Genomic DNA, 17,590 nt, shown 5'->3' with positions numbered 1-17,590 from the left:
ATCTAGTGGAAAGTCTTCCCAGAAGAGTGGTGGCTCTTATTGCAGCAACGCGGGGACCATCTCCATATTAATGTCCATGTTTTTGGAATGAGATGTTTGACGTGCAGGTGTCCATACCTTTGGTCATGTAGTGTATATGTCATGTGCCCATTTGCACGCAAGGACACACTCACCTATCTGTCAGTGTGTGGACGGTGGCCAGGCCTTTTGTGAGTGACTTTCTGCCTCAGAGTTGTGTGTGTTTGTCTACACTGTTGGTGTACTGTACCGTGGTGTGTACTGTACCGGGATGTGTTGAGTTGGACACTTAGGGTTTAACATGACGTCAGATAAATCACCTTTCAGTGTTTACACACTACCGTGATCTCTGCTCTCTCCCTGGTTCCCGCGCTCCACCTCCACCACTCACTGTCAACACTCCTTTTCAAACCCTCTCCCTCTTTCTCAAAGTCAAACTAGCTTCATTGATGTGACAGGAGCAATTTGATGTTATGAAATCATTACACAGTCCAGCATTTCCTATTGTAAATGGTGATAGATAGCAAATACAAATGTATTAGTTTCCCCCCCCCCCCCCCCCCCCCCCCCCATCTCTCTGTCAGTATGCTCTGGAGAGGCTGAAGGTGATGTGTGAGGATGCTCTGTGCACCAGTCTGTCTGTGGAGAACACTGCAGAGATCCTCATCCTGGCAGACCTGCACAGTGCAGACCAACTCAAAACACAGGCTGTGGACTTCATCAACTAGTGAGTGGCACACACACACACACTGCACCCCTCTCTCATTCTATACTCCTCACTCAAACACACACACCGGTACTGTAGCTCTCACTCAAAACCCTCTCGCTAAATACCTAGCACATACCGTTACTGTAACCCTCAATCAGAACACTCACTATATACCTAACACACACGTTACTATACCCCTCACTCAAAACACTCTTGCTAAATACCTAGCACATACCGTTACTATACCCCTCACTCAAAACGCTCTTGCTAAATACCTAGCACACACCGTTACTATACCCCTCACTCAAAACACTCTTGCTAAATACCTAGCACATACCGTTACTATACCCCTCACTCAAAACACTCTTGCTAAATACCTAGCACATACCGTTACTATACCCCTTACTTAAAACACTCTCGCTATATACCTAACACACAAAAATATCGTCATTAATTTTCACTGGGAGCTCGATTTCTCTTTTTGGAAATAGTATTTTACCTCTTCTCAGACCAACTTTATGCCATATTAACAGGGGCAATTTAGCAGCAAACATGTTTTGACAAATCTAAACTTGTATGGCAGGGATAAAAAGGTATACTTTGGGATTTCAGAATGAGGCCCTTTATCTACTTCCTCAGTCAGATGAATTGGTGGATACCATTGTTATAGCTCTGTGTCCAGTATGAAGGAAGTTAGAGGTAGCATGCTAGCAGATAGCCATAGACTTCGCGGCATTGCGCTAACGTTAGTTAGAGGTAGTTTTGCAAGACAATGCTATCTTCCTTCATACTGGACACAGAGACGTAAAAATGGTATCCACAATTGTACCTGTCTTTGGGGAAGTAGATAAAGGGCTTCATTGCCAATGTCCCGAAGTATCCCTTTAACTAGAGCAATTCTCTATGACCAATGCCATGAGGTTGCTCCTCAATGTGCTGGTTGTTTATGATTCGTCAACATTAATGTGAACACATTACTGTTCCCTTTAGTCAACACTGACGAAGGCCATCCATTGAACTTGCCATACCAATAAGGGAATTTTAATTATGTGAAGAGGGCCTTGGTCCTCTATATTCTGTACTCTCTTCAGTCCCTACTCCTGCACATATCCACTCTTTTCTTTCTCCATCTTTGAGTCGTTTTTTCCTTTCTCAGTCACCCTCTCCCCTGTTACCTTACGCTCTGACCCCCCTCTCTACTACTCTGATCTCGCTCTCTCTTTTTCTCCAACTCCTCTGTCCTCTTTCTCTCCTATTCTGGCTTCTCTTTCTCTCTTACTCCTCTGTCCTCTCTCTCTCGCTCTAGCTCTCTCTCCTACTACTCTCTCTCTCTCTCGCTCTCTCCTGTGATTCCACTCCTAATCCTGGTCATTAATTGTGGTTATGGGCATTAGGACAGTTTAATTTGACTGTATTGTTGTTGTTGTGAAAGTGACCATGGGGGACTCCAGCTTGCAAAGCGCTATCAACCCTCCTCCCTCGGACAACATCGACAATAACTGAAATCAATAAGGAGGACGAATATAGAAAAGAAACTACACAGTGTAACCAATAAACCCCAGACCTCCCTCCCACCGCCCTGCAGTCAACACCACTGTTAGCCCCCACCTCTCCCTCCCCCCGCCCTGCAGTCAACACCACTGTTAGCCCCCACCTCTCCCTCCCCCCGCCCTGCAGTCAACACCACTGTTAGCCCCCACCTCTCCCTCCCCCCGCCCCGCAGTCAACACCACTGTTAGCCCCCCCCCCTCCCCCCGCCCCGCAGTCAACACCACTGTTAGCCCCCCCCCCCCCCCCGCCCCGCAGTCAACACCACTGTTAGCCCCCACCTCTCCCTCCCCCCGCCCCGCAGTCAACACCACTGTTAGCCCCCACCTCTCCCTCCCCCCACCCTGCAGTCAACACCACTGTTAGCCCCCACCTGTCTTCCTCTTCCACTCGCTCTCCTTACATTTTACTTCTCCTTCATCTCCCCCTCCCTTCTCTCTCTCCTCGCCTCTCCCCCAGCCCTCTGGGCCCTGCCTGCTCTCCAGCTGTGGCTGCTCTCTCTGTGCCCTTTGCTGGTCTGCTAACCTCAGGCACAGCTCATAGCTCACAGCCCATTGGCCATTAGAGGGAGCAGGGGGTACATGTCCCTACCAGGGAACTGGGTCAGAGGTGGGCTGGATGTCTGGGAGGTTTGCTGCTGGACACACACACACTTTCATTAACATACACATACACACACACACTAATACACAGAACAAATGTCATTAAAGGCCATGTATGTGTGTGCGTGATAGTGCAGTACTGCACCCTGAGGGTGTGAGGAGGCTGGGGATTCCCACAGGGCCCAGTGGTATGCAGTCTGTCAGGCCTGTGTGGAGGATGGAGGGAGGAATGGGATGGAGCAGCCAGGTTAGAACCGTGCTAATATCTCTCCTTCTCGCTCTCTGCCTCACTCTTTCCTCCTCTCCTTCGGACTTTTCTCTCTTTGTCCCTCCCCCCCTTCCTCTTTCTCCCCACCTCTCTCTGTCTCTCTCTCTAGCCATGCTGCTGAGGTGATGGAGACGTCTGGCTGGAAGTCCATGGTGGCATCCCACCCCCACCTGGTGGCTGAGGCCTATCGCTCCCTGGCCTCGGCCCAGTGCCCCTTCCTGGGACCCCCACGCAAACGCCTCAAACAGTCCTAGTGTCCCTGGATCCCTTGCTCTGCTCTGCCTTGGGAACACAGAGGGCCCTACTCTGCTCTCCTCCTCCTCCAGGCCCCCTCCAGAACCTAGAGACGCCCAGATTGATACCAGAGCTCCTCCCTCCCTCCTCCCTCAGCTGAAAATACAGGGGGGATGGTATGGATTTGGTACAAAGACGATGAAAAAAAGGGATGATCCACCCTGATAACTGAATATAGACAGTGACTACCTTACCCTGTACACCTGTAGAGAACACAGTGTTTGGGTATAGGAGGGAGGTAGAAGTTGTAAATTGATTTTCTTTTTTACGTTTTTTTTTTAACTCCTCCTTGTAGCATTGTGTAAAAACCCAAGCTTTATGTATGAAATCAGAAAATCAAACAAAAAAGACAATAACCAAAAATGGACAAAGAGAAAGTTTTAGGTGATGAAGTGCCACCATGTCCCAGTCATCTTCCCTGAGCAGAGAAACACCCCTGTAGTTCATGTTTGACATCCATCTTGTACAAAATAACATTTTGAGCATTTTTCTCGCCGAAGGGTGAAAAGAAAGGTGATTTTTGCAAGAAACAAGATGGAGATGAACACGTTTTAATGTTCAAAATGTCCAACCTTTTTCTCTAAGAAAAAGGACATACAAAAACATATTGTATCAACTGTTTTTACTCTGACCCTTTTCAGGACTCCTTTCCTCATTGGTGGAATTAGAACGCACTCCTACATCACTGTCAAAACGCTAACAAATGTTTAGTCTCAACACAAAATACAGCTATTTTGGATTGTAAAAGCCTTGTTGTCTTTCAATATCTACTGAGTTGTCATTAGTGTGTGTGTGTGACCATGTCTGCCAATGATTGACTCGATAAACACCCATTTGAAACTGCTGCACTCAGCCCTATTTACATCTCATCCACACATGATCGAAGTCTGTTAAATCCCCTACACACACCTGATCCTACTGTACTGTAAGTGCCAGGGTATGTCTGGTGTATAGCCTTACCCGTTGGCACTGTCAGTTCTAGTTGTGTTTGACTTGGTCTTAGTGTGCTTCCTGTCTGTGACTACAGGTGTAATCTCCTCGGTCCGCTGGGCTAATGGTGTGTATTTGAACAGGATTTGTCTCTGTTGACCGAGGTTGTAGCCCAGCAGGACTCCTATCAGCACTCCCATCACCCTGAAGTCTCTATAGAAGCTGTTTCCACACCAGTCTATCAGTCATCATCTGCCAGGTGTCCCAGCCACCTCTGTCCACTAGCTAACACACCGTCCAGACTCTACAATTGTGGCCCAAAAGGCACCCTATTCCATGTTTAGTACACTACTCGTGACTAGGGTGGCCATTTGGGACACATTCTACATCTCTTTTAGGATAGAATGGTGTGATCCCTGGTATTAATAGTGTAGAGAAGGAGCATGTAGGAGATGGACATCTGAGTGGTCACACGCAAAGCAAGGCTAGTGGGAGGGGAGGGAGGGAAAGTGGTCACAGGCAGGGCTAGTGGGAGGAGAGGGAAAGTGGTCACAGGCAGGGCTAGTGGGAGGAGAGGGAAAGTGGTCACAGGCAGAGGTAGGCTAGTGGGAGGGGAGGGAAAGTGGTCACAGGCAGAGCTAGTTGGAGGGGAGAGAAAGTGGTCACAGGCAGGGCTAGTGGGAGGAGAGGGAAAGTGGTCACAGGCAGGGCTAGTGGGAGGGGAGGGAAAGTGGTCACAGGCAGGGCTAGTGGGAGGGGAGGGAAAGTGGTCACAGGCAGGGCTAGTGGGAGGGGAGGGAAAGTGGTCACAGGCAGGGCTAGTGGGAGGGGAGGGAAAGTGGTCACAGGCAGGGCTAGTGGGAGGGGAGGGAAAGTGGTCACAGGCAGGGCTAGTGGGAGGGGAGGGAAAGTGGTCACAGGCAGGGCTAGTGGGAGGGGAGGGAAAGTGGTCACAGGCAGGGCTAGTGGGAGGGGAGGGAAAGTGGTCACAGGCAGGGCTAGTGGGAGGGGAGGGAAAGTGGTCACAGGCAGGGCTAGTGGGAGGGGAGGGAAAGTGGTCACAGGCAGGGCTAGTGGGAGGCAGGGAAAGTGGTCACAGGCAGGGCTAGTGGGAGGGGAGGGAAAGTGGTCACAGGCAGAGCAATTGGGAGGGGAGGGAAACTGGTCACAGAGCTAGTGGGAGGGGAGGGAAAGTGGTCACAGGCATAGCAATTGGGAGGGGAGGGAAACTGGTCACAGGCAGAGCTAGTGGGAGGGGAGAGAAAGTGGTCACAGGCAGGGCTAGTGGGAGGGGAGGGAAAGTGGTCACAGGCAGGGCTAGTGGGATGGGAGGGAAAGTGGTCACAGGCAGGGCTAGTGGGAGGGGAGGGAAAGTGGTCACAGGCAGGGCTAGTGGGAGGGGAGGGAAAGTGGTCACAGGCAGGGCTAGTGGGAGGGGAGGGAAAGTGGTCACAGGCAGGGCTAGTGGGAGGGGAGGGAAAGTGGTCACAGGCAGGGCTAGTGGGGGGGGGGGGGGGTGGTCACAGTCAGGGCTAGTGGGAGGCAGGGAAGCTGGTCACAGGCAGGGCTAGTGGGAGGGGAGGGAAAGTGGTCACAGGCAGAGCTAGTGGGGGGGAGGGAAAGTGGTCACAGGCAGAGCTAGGCTAGTGGGAGGGGAGGGACGGTGGACACAGGCAGGGCTAGCCTAGTGGGAGGGAAAGGGGGAGAGGAGCGGTGTAGAGGCCCGTGGGAGAGGAGCGGTGTAGAGGCCAGAGAGACTATGCCATTCTGATATAGTACTGTTTGCACAACAGCCTCTGAGTATGCTTTCCAGACACTGCAACCCTGGAATAGACTCTGCCATCAAGATCAAGGTGTGTGTGTGTACATGTGCGTGTCACCGTGAACCACATGGAGTGTATTTCTATACGTATGGTTTAGTCACACTTCCTCTTACTAAGCCTTGTCCTTGAATTGTTGTCAGTTCTCCTTTATAATACCAACAAGTCTGTCGTTGAGGAAAGAAAAGTCTGGGACTCCTCTGAGCTGGCTTCTTTACTTTACATACTCGTGTCCTAGCTTCCCGTGTGTGTGTGTGGGCGCTGTAAGCGGTTTAGACCGTTGGGGAGAGATGGATGGATAGAGGGATAGATGAGGAGAGGCGTGTGCTATTGTCATGCATGCTGTATAAGTCTGTCGCTCTGTCCTTCCTTCCCCTCCTCCCTTTCCCTCTTTCCCATGCCACCCCATCACTCACTCTCTTTATGGGAATGAGAGATGAGCCAGCAGGTCAGTGCTGTAAACTGGGTAAGAAGCTCTGTGGCTGTGTCAGCCCGCCACAGCTAAAGAAGAGAAGCCGGCCTTAAGATTGATGTCCACTGCTCTACTCTGCCCTGCAGCAGGAAGAAGAGAGGGACAAGGAGGGAAGGGGGAGGATGTGGGGGTGGGAGGAGGGATGGAAGATTGGGGGGTAAGGGGAGGAGGCAAGATGGGCGGAGAGAGGAAGGGGAGGAGGCAAGACGGGGGGAGGGATGGAGGAGGCAAGACGGGCGGAGAGAGGAAGGGGAGGAGGCAAGACGGGCGGAGAGAGGAAGGGGAGGAGGCAAGACGGGCGGAGAGAGGAAGGGGAGGAGGCAAGACGGGCGGAGAGAGGAAGGGGAGGAGGCAAGACGGGCGGAGAGAGGAAGGGGAGGAGGCAAGACGGGCGGAGAGAGGAAGGGGAGGAGGCAAGACGGGCGGAGAGAGGAAGGGGAGGAGGCAAGACGGGCGGAGAGAGGAAGGGGAGGAGGCAAGACGGGCGGAGGGATGAAGGGGAGGAGGAAAGACGGGCGGAGGGATGAAGGGGAGGAGGAAAGACGGTGAGAGGGAGGAAGGGGAAGAGATGACTGGGGAAGGAGGCAAGACGGGCGGGGGGATGGAGGAAGGGGAGGAGGGAGGAAATGGGGAGGGAAGCAGTTGTGAAAGGGAAGGCTTAGAATTTACTTAGATTTTCCAGACAGCATTGTGAACCCTGACAACTCCAATGGCAAAGCCTGGAGATGGAGTATAAAGGAGCCTGCACGCAATGTGTTCACATGCATACATTCAGCATATCCACTAATATACTAACACTTGGCTGATATTTTCTATTGATATAACATTATACTGTTGTACAACACTGTCTGTACACTCACCAATCAATGTATACAAGGTCATATGATATTCCTTTGGTCTATTTCTGTACAGTATGTAACAGGCTTCACTGTTCTGCTGAGCGTGTTTCCTCTCCCACAACATGCTTGATCTCATGCTCCCTGTCACGCCAACACGTCTACCTCACCGCCATGCTTGATCTCGTGCTCCCTGCCACGCCAACACGTCTACCTCACCGCCATGCTTGATCTCGTGCTCCCTGCCACGCCAACACGTCTACCTCACCGCCATGCTTGATCTCGTGCTCCCTGCCACGCCAACACGTCTACCTCACCGCCATGCTTGATCTCATGCTCCCTGCCACGCCAACACGTCTACCTCACCGCCATGCTTGATCTCATGCTCCCTGCCACGCCAACACGTCTACCTCACCGCCATGCTTGATCTCGTGCTCCCTGTCACGCCAACACGTCTACCTCACCGCCATGCTTGATCTCGTGCTCCCTGCCACGCCAACACGTCTACCTCACTGCCATGCTTGATCTCGTGCTCCCTGCCACGCCAACACGTCTACCTCACCGCCATGCTTGATCTCGTGCTCCCTGCCACGCCAACACGTCTACCTCACCGCCATGCTTGATCTCGTGCTCCCTGCCACGCCAACACGTCTACCTCACCGCCATGCTTGATCTCGTGCTCCCTGCCACGCCAACACGTCTACCTCACCGCCATGCTTGATCTCGTGCTCCCTGCCACGCCAACACGTCTACCTCACCGCCATGCTTGATCTCGTGCTCCCTGCCACGCCAACACGTCTACCTCACCGCCATGCTTGATCTCGTGCTCCCTGCCACGCCAACACGTCTACCTCACCGCCATGCTTGAACTCGTGCTCCCTGCCACGCCAACACGTCTACCTCACCGCCATGCTTGATCTCGTGCTCCCTGCCACGCCAACACGTCTACCTCACCACCATGCTTGATCTCGTGCTCCCTGCCACGCCAACACGTCTACCTCACCGCCATGCTTGATCTCGTGCTCCCTGCCACGCCAACACGTCTACCTCACCGCCATGCTTGATCTCGTGCTCCCTGCCACGCCAACACGTCTACCTCACCGCCATGCTTGAACTCGTGCTCCCTGCCACGCCAACACGTCTACCTCACCGCCATGCTTGACAACGTACTTGCCACTGAAAAATATCTATTGGCTCCTTTTCAAGCTGTGGGTGACTATCCTGTACGATCTGACTCTGTTACACACTACAACACGTATGATAAGTCCTCTACTCCATGACCCTTCCCTCTCCTGTGACAAGTGAAAAAGACTGAGGCCTCGGGGGAGAGATGGAAGAGGAGACGGATGGGGATAATAGCTAGGTAGATTAAGGGAGATGATCAGGTGACAGAGATGGGACAAGACAGTGAGAGAAGGAAATCTAGACAGAAAAGGAATTGATCCTCTTGTGCAGATCTGTCTGGTTTATTGACGGATCTTGACAAAATAATCACAACTTTGTTTCGACAACAAACATATGACTTTTTCCAGGTGTGTATGTTTAGTTTTGTGTAAAAAGCAGGTGTCTGTCTGATTCCACCGTAGTGTTCTGAGAGGATAGTCTGCAGCATACAGAGGGCAGACAGACACGTTCTCCCCCAGATATGTGAAATGAACCGGCTGCTAACAACGGATGGAGAAATTAGAGCAGGGAACGAATTAGACCAGGGACTTGAGTGCACACTAACACATAGACATACACACACGCACACACTCATATATAAACTGCTAATTACTTTGTGAGCTCCAATCTGTGGTGCGATGGAGCAGGAGCAATATTGTGCTATTGTGGGTGTTTGCCTGGCTCATAACAACAGACCAGTGAGGGGGAGACAAGCTCATATATTAAGATAACCCTGAAATGGAATTGTATTTCCCTGGCGGTTCAAACGACTTCTGTGGTTGTGAACTGATAGTGGATGAGATTTGGCTTTAATGAAGCAAGACTTATTGTGCACAATGCAGCAGAGGTAGGTAGGTGGTGGGGGGGGGGGTTGTGTATCCCATTTTGACTAGGTGCCCTGTCATCAGTATGTTTTTGTGTAGCCACAGAGGAGACTTTGTTGCTATTATTCAAGCTAGGTTGAAGTGTGTGTGAGCGCGGAGAATCATTTGGCTTGAAATCAAATGAAAGAGTTTTATTCCGTGAGTGTGAGGCTCATCCCTGGCTTAATCTTTCTCAAGATCCCCAAAGACGTATGCGAGTGTGTGTTCATTTGTGTGTTTGCATGTGTATGCTTTCGTGTGTGTGTGTGTATACGTATACCCACTGTTGTGACATTGTCACATTCATCTTTTTATTAAAATGTTCCCTCCTGGCCTGCCCCGTCCCTAATGAGACCTGTGGAGCAGATGAGTGATGGAGCTGAACTCTGCCTTGGAGGACAACACACACCTCTAGGAGAGGGAGGAAGGAGGGAGGAAGGAGAGAGGAAGGGGGAGAGCAAGGCAGGAAGGTGGAGAGCAGGAGTGAGGAAAGGAAGCTGGTAGAAGGAAGGAAGGAGAGAGAAATGGTGAGGAGAGAAAGGGGTAAAGGGAGGGTATGTGACCTGATAGAGATGCACTGTTGGTTAAGACAAGGAGAAGAGGTAGGCGAGGGGAGGAGCTGAAAGACTAGAGGAGTAGATGACGAGATAGACGGAGAGAGGCGGTAGAGGATGAGCGCCAGAGAGAGGCGGTAGAGGATGAGCGCCGGAGAGAGGCGGTAGAGGATGAGCGCCGGAGAGAGGCGGTAGAGGATGAGCGCCGGAGAGAGGCGGTAGAGGATGAGCGCCGGAGAGAGGCGGTAGAGGATGAGCGCCGGAGAGAGGCGGTAGAGGATGAGCGCCGGAGAGAGGCGGTAGAGGATGAGCGCCGGAGAGAGGCGGTAGAGGATGAGCGACGGAGAGAGGCGGTAGAGGATGAGCGACGGAGAGAGGCAGAGACGGGAGGGAAAAAGACAGAGGGAGGACGTGAGGGTGGGGAGGGAGGAGAGGAATGAGAGAGCACGCTAATACAGTGGGGAAGAAACAGAGATGGAGTGAGCTGGAGGGAAGGAGACAGACATTGTGTCATAACAGTGAGATATTGAAGGACAGCGAGGGAGGGGGGTTGTCTTGCGTGGTTGCCCGGTCCATTTGTTACCAGCATGTGGGTAAATGAAAGGCTTCTCTCAGCCTTGTTAAGCTTGATGCACTGCCCCAGCCATCCTATCGCAGCGCTGATTAAAATGCATCGTCTGCAGCGGCAGGGCTGGAGGAGCCAGAGGAGTGGGCAGCAGACCAGGGCTGAGGCTGCACTCTTGTCCCCCTGCTGCAGTGCCACAGCAAATGGGCCGAAAGGTCACGCCTCAGTGACCCCACAGCCATGCCTTATTTATCTAGCCTTTTACTTCAACCAGCAGGGTTGGGAGAGATGAGGCCAGAGGGAGGTTCTTTGGTTCATTTGTCCATTTTGAGGACAAGTGATTTACAGGTTATACAGAAGCTTGAACTTGCAACTCTTCGTGAGTCATTGGAATAGCTGAAATCCATCTTCTTGGAATATTCAGTTCAGCCACACATACTCACACTGGCAGGCGCTAAGGCTCACACTGGCAGGCGCTAAGGCTCACACTGGCAGGCGCTAAGGCTCACACTGGCTGGCGCTAAGGCTCACACTGGCTAGCGCTAAGGCTCACACTGGCTAGCGCTAAGGCTCACACTGGCTAGCACTAAGGCTCACACTGGCTAGCGCTAAGGCTCACACTGGCTAGCGCTAAGGCTCACACTGGCTAGCGCTAAGGCTCACACTGGCTAGCGCTAAGGCTCACACTGGCTAGCGCTAAGGCTCACACTGGCTAGCGCTAAGGCTCACACTGGCTAGCGCTAAGGCTCACACTGGCTAGCGCTAAGGCTCACACTGGCTAGCGCTAAGGCTCACACTGGCTAGCGCTAAGGCTCACACTGGCTAGCGCTAAGGCTCACACTTATACCATTGACGCAGGCTTCTCAGAATTAAGTCTTCACACACACACACCTGCCCTCTCCCCCTCCCTTCCTTCCTCTTCCATTCACTCAGTGTAATGAGCCTGTACCTGAGAATAAGCTAGAAAGATTGAGAAAGTGCACTAATTCGATCTCCTCCTCGTTTCATCTCTCGTCTCTTTGATAGTTACAAACACCAACTGTATAATCTCTGTGAACAGTTTTGGCGGCTTGGGGGGGAAAAGGGAAATGAGGAAGAAGATTTAACCTGCTTCTGTCTGCCCACCTCCTCCTCAACCTTCACTCTTCATGTGATCTGTGGCTGCCTGCTGTGCTGTTCTCCGTGAGCTGATGACGGAGGCTTGGAGGAATTAGGAAGGAACCGGAAGGAACCGTAACTCACTAGACTGCTAGTAAACCAACACTAACTGGGACTCAGACAGATCTATAGATCTGGCACAGTTCCTTATTCAGTTGAAGCACAAGGCATAGTGACGGGATTGGTCTGGTGACAACGGGCGCTTCCCAATTGTCACCTTTTTCCCGTTATAGTACACTACTTTTGTTTGCTCCCTCCCTCTCTGTTCTCTCCATCTGCTCTTCCCATTCTTGCATACACTGTCTTTCCTTCCTTCCTCTTGCTCTCACCTCTCACCCCCCCCCCCCCCCCCCCCCTCTTTATCCCTCCTCTCTCTCTGTGGTCTGTGGTGCAGGTCCAGAGAGGTATAATTGGGCTGTGCCCTGTTAGAGAGCTGCTGGGAGGGGAGCTTTAATCTTTAGTCTCACTCAAAATGCAAAGTGAAGGCTGGAGGCTGCTTGCTACACCACGGCCGGGATTTTACTCTACCTCAGACATACACCCACACATAAACACACACACATATATATATATATATACAGTGAGGGGGAAAAAGTATTTGATCCCCTGCTGATTTTAGAAATTATCAGTCTATAATTTTAATGGTAGATTTATTTGAACAGTGAGAGACAGGATATAGGATAAAGAGACGTGTTGACAGGTTAATGCTATGGAGGATATAGAGACGTGTTGATTGGTTAATGCTATGGAGGATATAGAGACGTGTTGACTGGTTAATGCTATGGAGGATATAGAGACGTGTTGACTGGTTAATGCTATGGAGGATATAGAGACGTGTTGTGTTGACTGGTTAATGCTATGGAGGATATAGAGACGTGTTGACTGGTTAATGCTGTGGAGGATATAGAGACGTGTTGACTGGTTAATGCTGTGGAGGATATAGAGACGTGTTGACTGGTTAATGCTATGGAGGATATAGAGACGTGTTGTGTTGACTGGTTAATGCTACGGAGGATATAGAGACGTGTTGACTGGTTAATGCTATGGAGGATATAGAGACGTGTTGACTGGTTAATGCTGTGGAGGATATAGAGACGTGTTGACTGGTTAATGCTATGGAGGATATAGAGACGTGTTGACTGGTTAATGCTATGGAGGATATAGAGACGTGTTGACTGGTTAATGCTATGGAGGATATAGAGACGTGTTGACTGGTTAATGCTATGAAGGATATAGAGACGTGTTGTGTTGACTGGTTAATGCTATGAAGGATATAGAGACGTGTTGACTGGTTAATGCTATGAAGGATATAGAGACGTGTTGTGTTGACTGGTTAATGATGTGGAGGATATAGAGACGTGTTGACTGGTTAATGCTATGGAGGATATAGAGACGTGTTGACTGGTTAATGCTATGAAGGATATAGAGACGTGTTGACTGGTTAATGCTATGAAGGATATAGAGACGTGTTGACTGGTTAATGCTATGAAGGATATAGAGACGTGTTGTGTTGACTGGTTAATGCTATGAAGGATATAGAGACGTGTTGACTGGTTAATGCTATGAAGGATATAGAGACGTGTTGTGTTGACTGGTTAATGATGTGGAGGATATAGAGACGTGTTGACTGGTTAATGCTATGAAGGATATAGAGACGTGTTGACTGGTTAATGCTGTGGAGGATATAGAGACGTGTTGACTGGTTAATGCTGTGGAGGATATAGAGACGTGTTGTGTTGACTGGTTAATGCTATGGAGGATATAGAGACGTGTTGTGTTGACTGGTTAATGCTGTGGAGGATATAGAGACGTGTTGACTGGTTAATGCTATGGAGGATATAGAGACGTGTTGACTGGTTAATGCTGTGGAGGATATAGAGACGTGTTGACTGGTTAATGCTATGGAGGATATAGAGACGTGTTGTGTTGACTGGTTAATGCTATGGAGGATATAGAGACGTGTTGACTGGTTAATGCTATGGAGGATATAGAGACGTGTTGTGTTGACTGGTTAATGCTATGGAGGATATAGAGACGTGTTGACTGGTTAATGCTGTGGAGGATATAGAGACGTGTTGTGTTGACTGGTTAATGCTATGGAGGATATAGAGACGTGTTGACTGGTTAATGCTGTGAAGGATATAGAAACGTGTTGACTGGTTAATGCTATGGAGGATATAGAGACGTGTTGACTGGTTAATGCTATGGAGGATATAGAGACGTGTTGTGTTGACTGGTTAATGCTATTGAGGATATAGAGACGTGTTGACTGGTTAATGCTGTGGAGGATATAGAGACGTGTTGTGTTGACTGGTTAATTCTATGGAGGATGTAGGGACGTGTTGACTGGTTAATGCTATGGAGGATATAGAGACGTGTTGTGTTGACCGGTTAATGCTATGCTGGCTATAGAGACGTGTTGACTGGTTAATGCTGTGGAGGATATAGAGACGTGTTGACTGGTTAATGCTATGGAGGGTATAGAGACGTGTTGACTGGTTAATGCTATGAAGGATATAGAGACGTGTTGTGTTGACTGGTTAATGCTATGGAGGATATAGAGACGTGTTGTGTTGACTGGTTAATGCTGTGGAGGATATAGAGACGTGTTCACTGGTTAATGCTATGGAGGATATAGAGACGTGTTGACTGGTTAATGCTATGGAGGATATAGAGATGTGTTGACTGGTTAATGCTATGGAGGATATAGAGACGTGTTGACTGGTTAATGCTATGGAGGATATAGAGACTTGTTGTGTTGACTGGTTAATGCTATGGAGGGTATAGAGACGTGTTGACTGGTTAATGCTATGGAGGATATAGAGACGTGTTGACTGGTTAATGCTATGGAGGGTATAGAGACGTGTTGACTGGTTAATGCTACGGAGGATATAGAGACGTGTTGACTGGTTAATGCTGTGGAGGATATAGAGACGTGTTGACTGGTTAATGCTATGAAGGATATAGAGACGTGTTGACTGGTTAATGCTATGGAGGATATAGAGACGTGTTGACTGGTTAATGCTATGGAGGATATAGAGACGTGTTGACTGGTTAATGCTATGGAGGATATAGAGACGTGTTGACTGGTTAATGCTATGAAGGATATAGAGACGTGTTGTGTTGACTGGTTAATGCTATGAAGGATATAGAGACGTGTTGACTGGTTAATGCTATGAAGGATATAGAGACGTGTTGTGTTGACTGGTTAATGATGTGGAGGATATAGAGACGTGTTGACTGGTTAATGCTATGGAGGATATAGAGACGTGTTGACTGGTTAATGCTATGGAGGATATAGAGACGTGTTGACTGGTTAATGCTATGAAGGATATAGAGACGTGTTGACTGGTTAATGCTATGAAGGATATAGAGACGTGTTGTGTTGACTGGTTAATGCTATGAAGGATATAGAGACGTGTTGACTGGTTAATGCTATGAAGGATATAGAGACGTGTTGTGTTGACTGGTTAATGATGTGGAGGATATAGAGACGTGTTGACTGGTTAATGCTATGAAGGATATAGAGACGTGTTGACTGGTTAATGCTGTGGAGGATATAGAGACGTGTTGACTGGTTAATGCTGTGGAGGATATAGAGACGTGTTGTGTTGACTGGTTAATGCTATGGAGGATATAGAGACGTGTTGTGTTGACTGGTTAATGCTGTGGAGGATATAGAGACGTGTTGACTGGTTAATGCTATGGAGGATATAGAGACGTGTTGACTGGTTAATGCTGTGGAGGATATAGAGACGTGTTGACTGGTTAATGCTATGGAGGATATAGAGACGTGTTGTGTTGACTGGTTAATGCTATGGAGGATATAGAGACGTGTTGACTGGTTAATGCTATGGAGGATATAGAGAGGTGTTGACTGGTTAATGCTATGGAGGATATAGAGACGTGTTGACTGGTTAATGCTATGGAGGATATAGAGACGTGTTGACTGGTTAATGCTGTGGAGGATATAGAGACGTGTTGTGTTGACTGGTTAATGCTATGGAGGATATAGAGACGTGTTGACTGGTTAATGCTGTGGAGGATATAGAGACGTGTTGTGTTGACTGGTTAATGCTATGGAGGATATAGAGACGTGTTGACTGGTTAATGCTATGGAGGATATAGAGACGTGTTGACTGGTTAATGCTGTGAAGGATATAGAAACGTGTTGACTGGTTAATGCTATGGAGGATATAGAGACGTGTTGACTGGTTAATGCTATGGAGGATATAGAGACGTGTTGTGTTGACTGGTTAATTCTATGGAGGATGTAGGGACGTGTTGACTGGTTAATGCTATGGAGGATATAGAGACGTGTTGTGTTGACCGGTTAATGCTATGCTGGCTATAGAGACGTGTTGACTGGTTAATGCTGTGGAGGATATAGAGACGTGTTGACTGGTTAATGCTATGGAGGGTATAGAGACGTGTTGACTGGTTAATGCTATGAAGGATATAGAGACGTGTTGTGTTGACTGGTTAATGCTATGGAGGATATAGAGACGTGTTGTGTTGACTGGTTAATGCTGTGGAGGATATAGAGACGTGTTGACTGGTTAATGCTATGGAGGATATAGAGACGTGTTGACTGGTTAATGCTATGGAGGATATAGAGACGTGTTGACTGGTTAATGCTATGGAGGATATAGAGATGTGTTGACTGGTTAATGCTATGGAGGATATAGAGACGTGTTGTGTTGACTGGTTAATGCTGTGGAGGATATAGAGACGTGTTGACTGGTTAATGCTATGGAGGATATAGAGACGTGTTGACTGGTTAATGCTATGGAGGATATAGAGATGTGTTGACTGGTTAATGCTATGGAGGATATAGAGACGTGTTGTGTTGACTGGTTAATGCTGTGAAGGATATAGAGACGTGTTTTGTTAACTGGTTAATGCTGTGGAGGATATAGAGACGTGTTGACTGGTTAATGCTATGGAGGATATAAAGACGTGTTGACTGGTTAATGCTATGGAGGATATAGAGACGTGTTGACTGGTTAATGCTATGGAGGGTATAGAGACGTGTTGTGTTGACCGGTTAATGCTATGGAGGATATAGAGACGTGTTGACTGGTTAATGCTATGGAGGATATAGAGACGTGTTGACTGGTTAATGCTATGGAGGATATAGAGACGTGTTGACTGGTTAATGCTATGGAGGGTATAGAGACGTGTTGACTGGTTAATGCTATGGAGGATATAGAGACGTGTTGACTGGTTAATGCTATGGAGGGTATAAAGACGTGTTGTGTTGACCGGTTAATGCTATGGAGGATATAGAGACGTGTTGACTGGTTAATGCTATGGAGGATATAGAGACGTGTTGACTGGTTAATGCTATGGAGGGTATAGAGACGTGTTGTGTTGACCGGTTAATGCTATGGAGGATATAGAGACGTGTTGACTGGTTAATGCTATGGAGGGTATAGAGACGTGTTGTGTTGACCGGTTAATGCTATGGAGGATATAGAGACGTGTTGACTGGTTAATGATGTGGAGGATATAGAGCCGTGTTGACTGGTTAATGCTATGGAGGATATAGAGACGTGTTGACTGGTTAATGCTATGGAGGATATAGAGACGTGTTGTGTTGACTGGTTAATGCTATGGAGGATATAGAGACGTGTTGACTGGTTAATGCTATGGAGGATATAGAGACGTGTTGACTGGTTAATGCTATGGAGGATTATGAGACGTGTTGTGTTGACTGGTTAATGCTATGGAGGATATAGAGACGTGTTGACTGGTTAATGCTGTGGAGGATATAGAGACGTGTTGAC

General features: G+C 48.9%; 1 protein-coding gene across 1 annotated transcript in view; it reads left to right on the top strand.

Annotated features, from left to right (window-relative positions):
• spop (speckle type BTB/POZ protein) overlaps positions 1 to 4,186 on the top strand; it is a 124,288-nt gene extending 120,102 nt beyond the window's left edge. The window contains exons 10-11 of the mRNA XM_055898230.1: positions 603 to 745; positions 3,255 to 4,186. Coding sequence (XP_055754205.1) covers positions 603 to 745; positions 3,255 to 3,399 — 288 coding nt within the window. The 3' untranslated portion in view covers positions 3,400 to 4,186. The remainder of the gene's footprint in view (positions 1 to 602; positions 746 to 3,254) is intronic.
• Positions 4,187 to 17,590: the final 13,404 nt, after the last annotated feature.

This window comes from Salvelinus fontinalis, chromosome 34, assembly GCF_029448725.1.
Source record: "Salvelinus fontinalis isolate EN_2023a chromosome 34, ASM2944872v1, whole genome shotgun sequence".
In the NCBI taxonomy this organism is placed as follows: domain Eukaryota; kingdom Metazoa; phylum Chordata; class Actinopteri; order Salmoniformes; family Salmonidae; genus Salvelinus; species Salvelinus fontinalis.
This window is presented reverse-complemented; position numbering and strand designations above follow the sequence as displayed.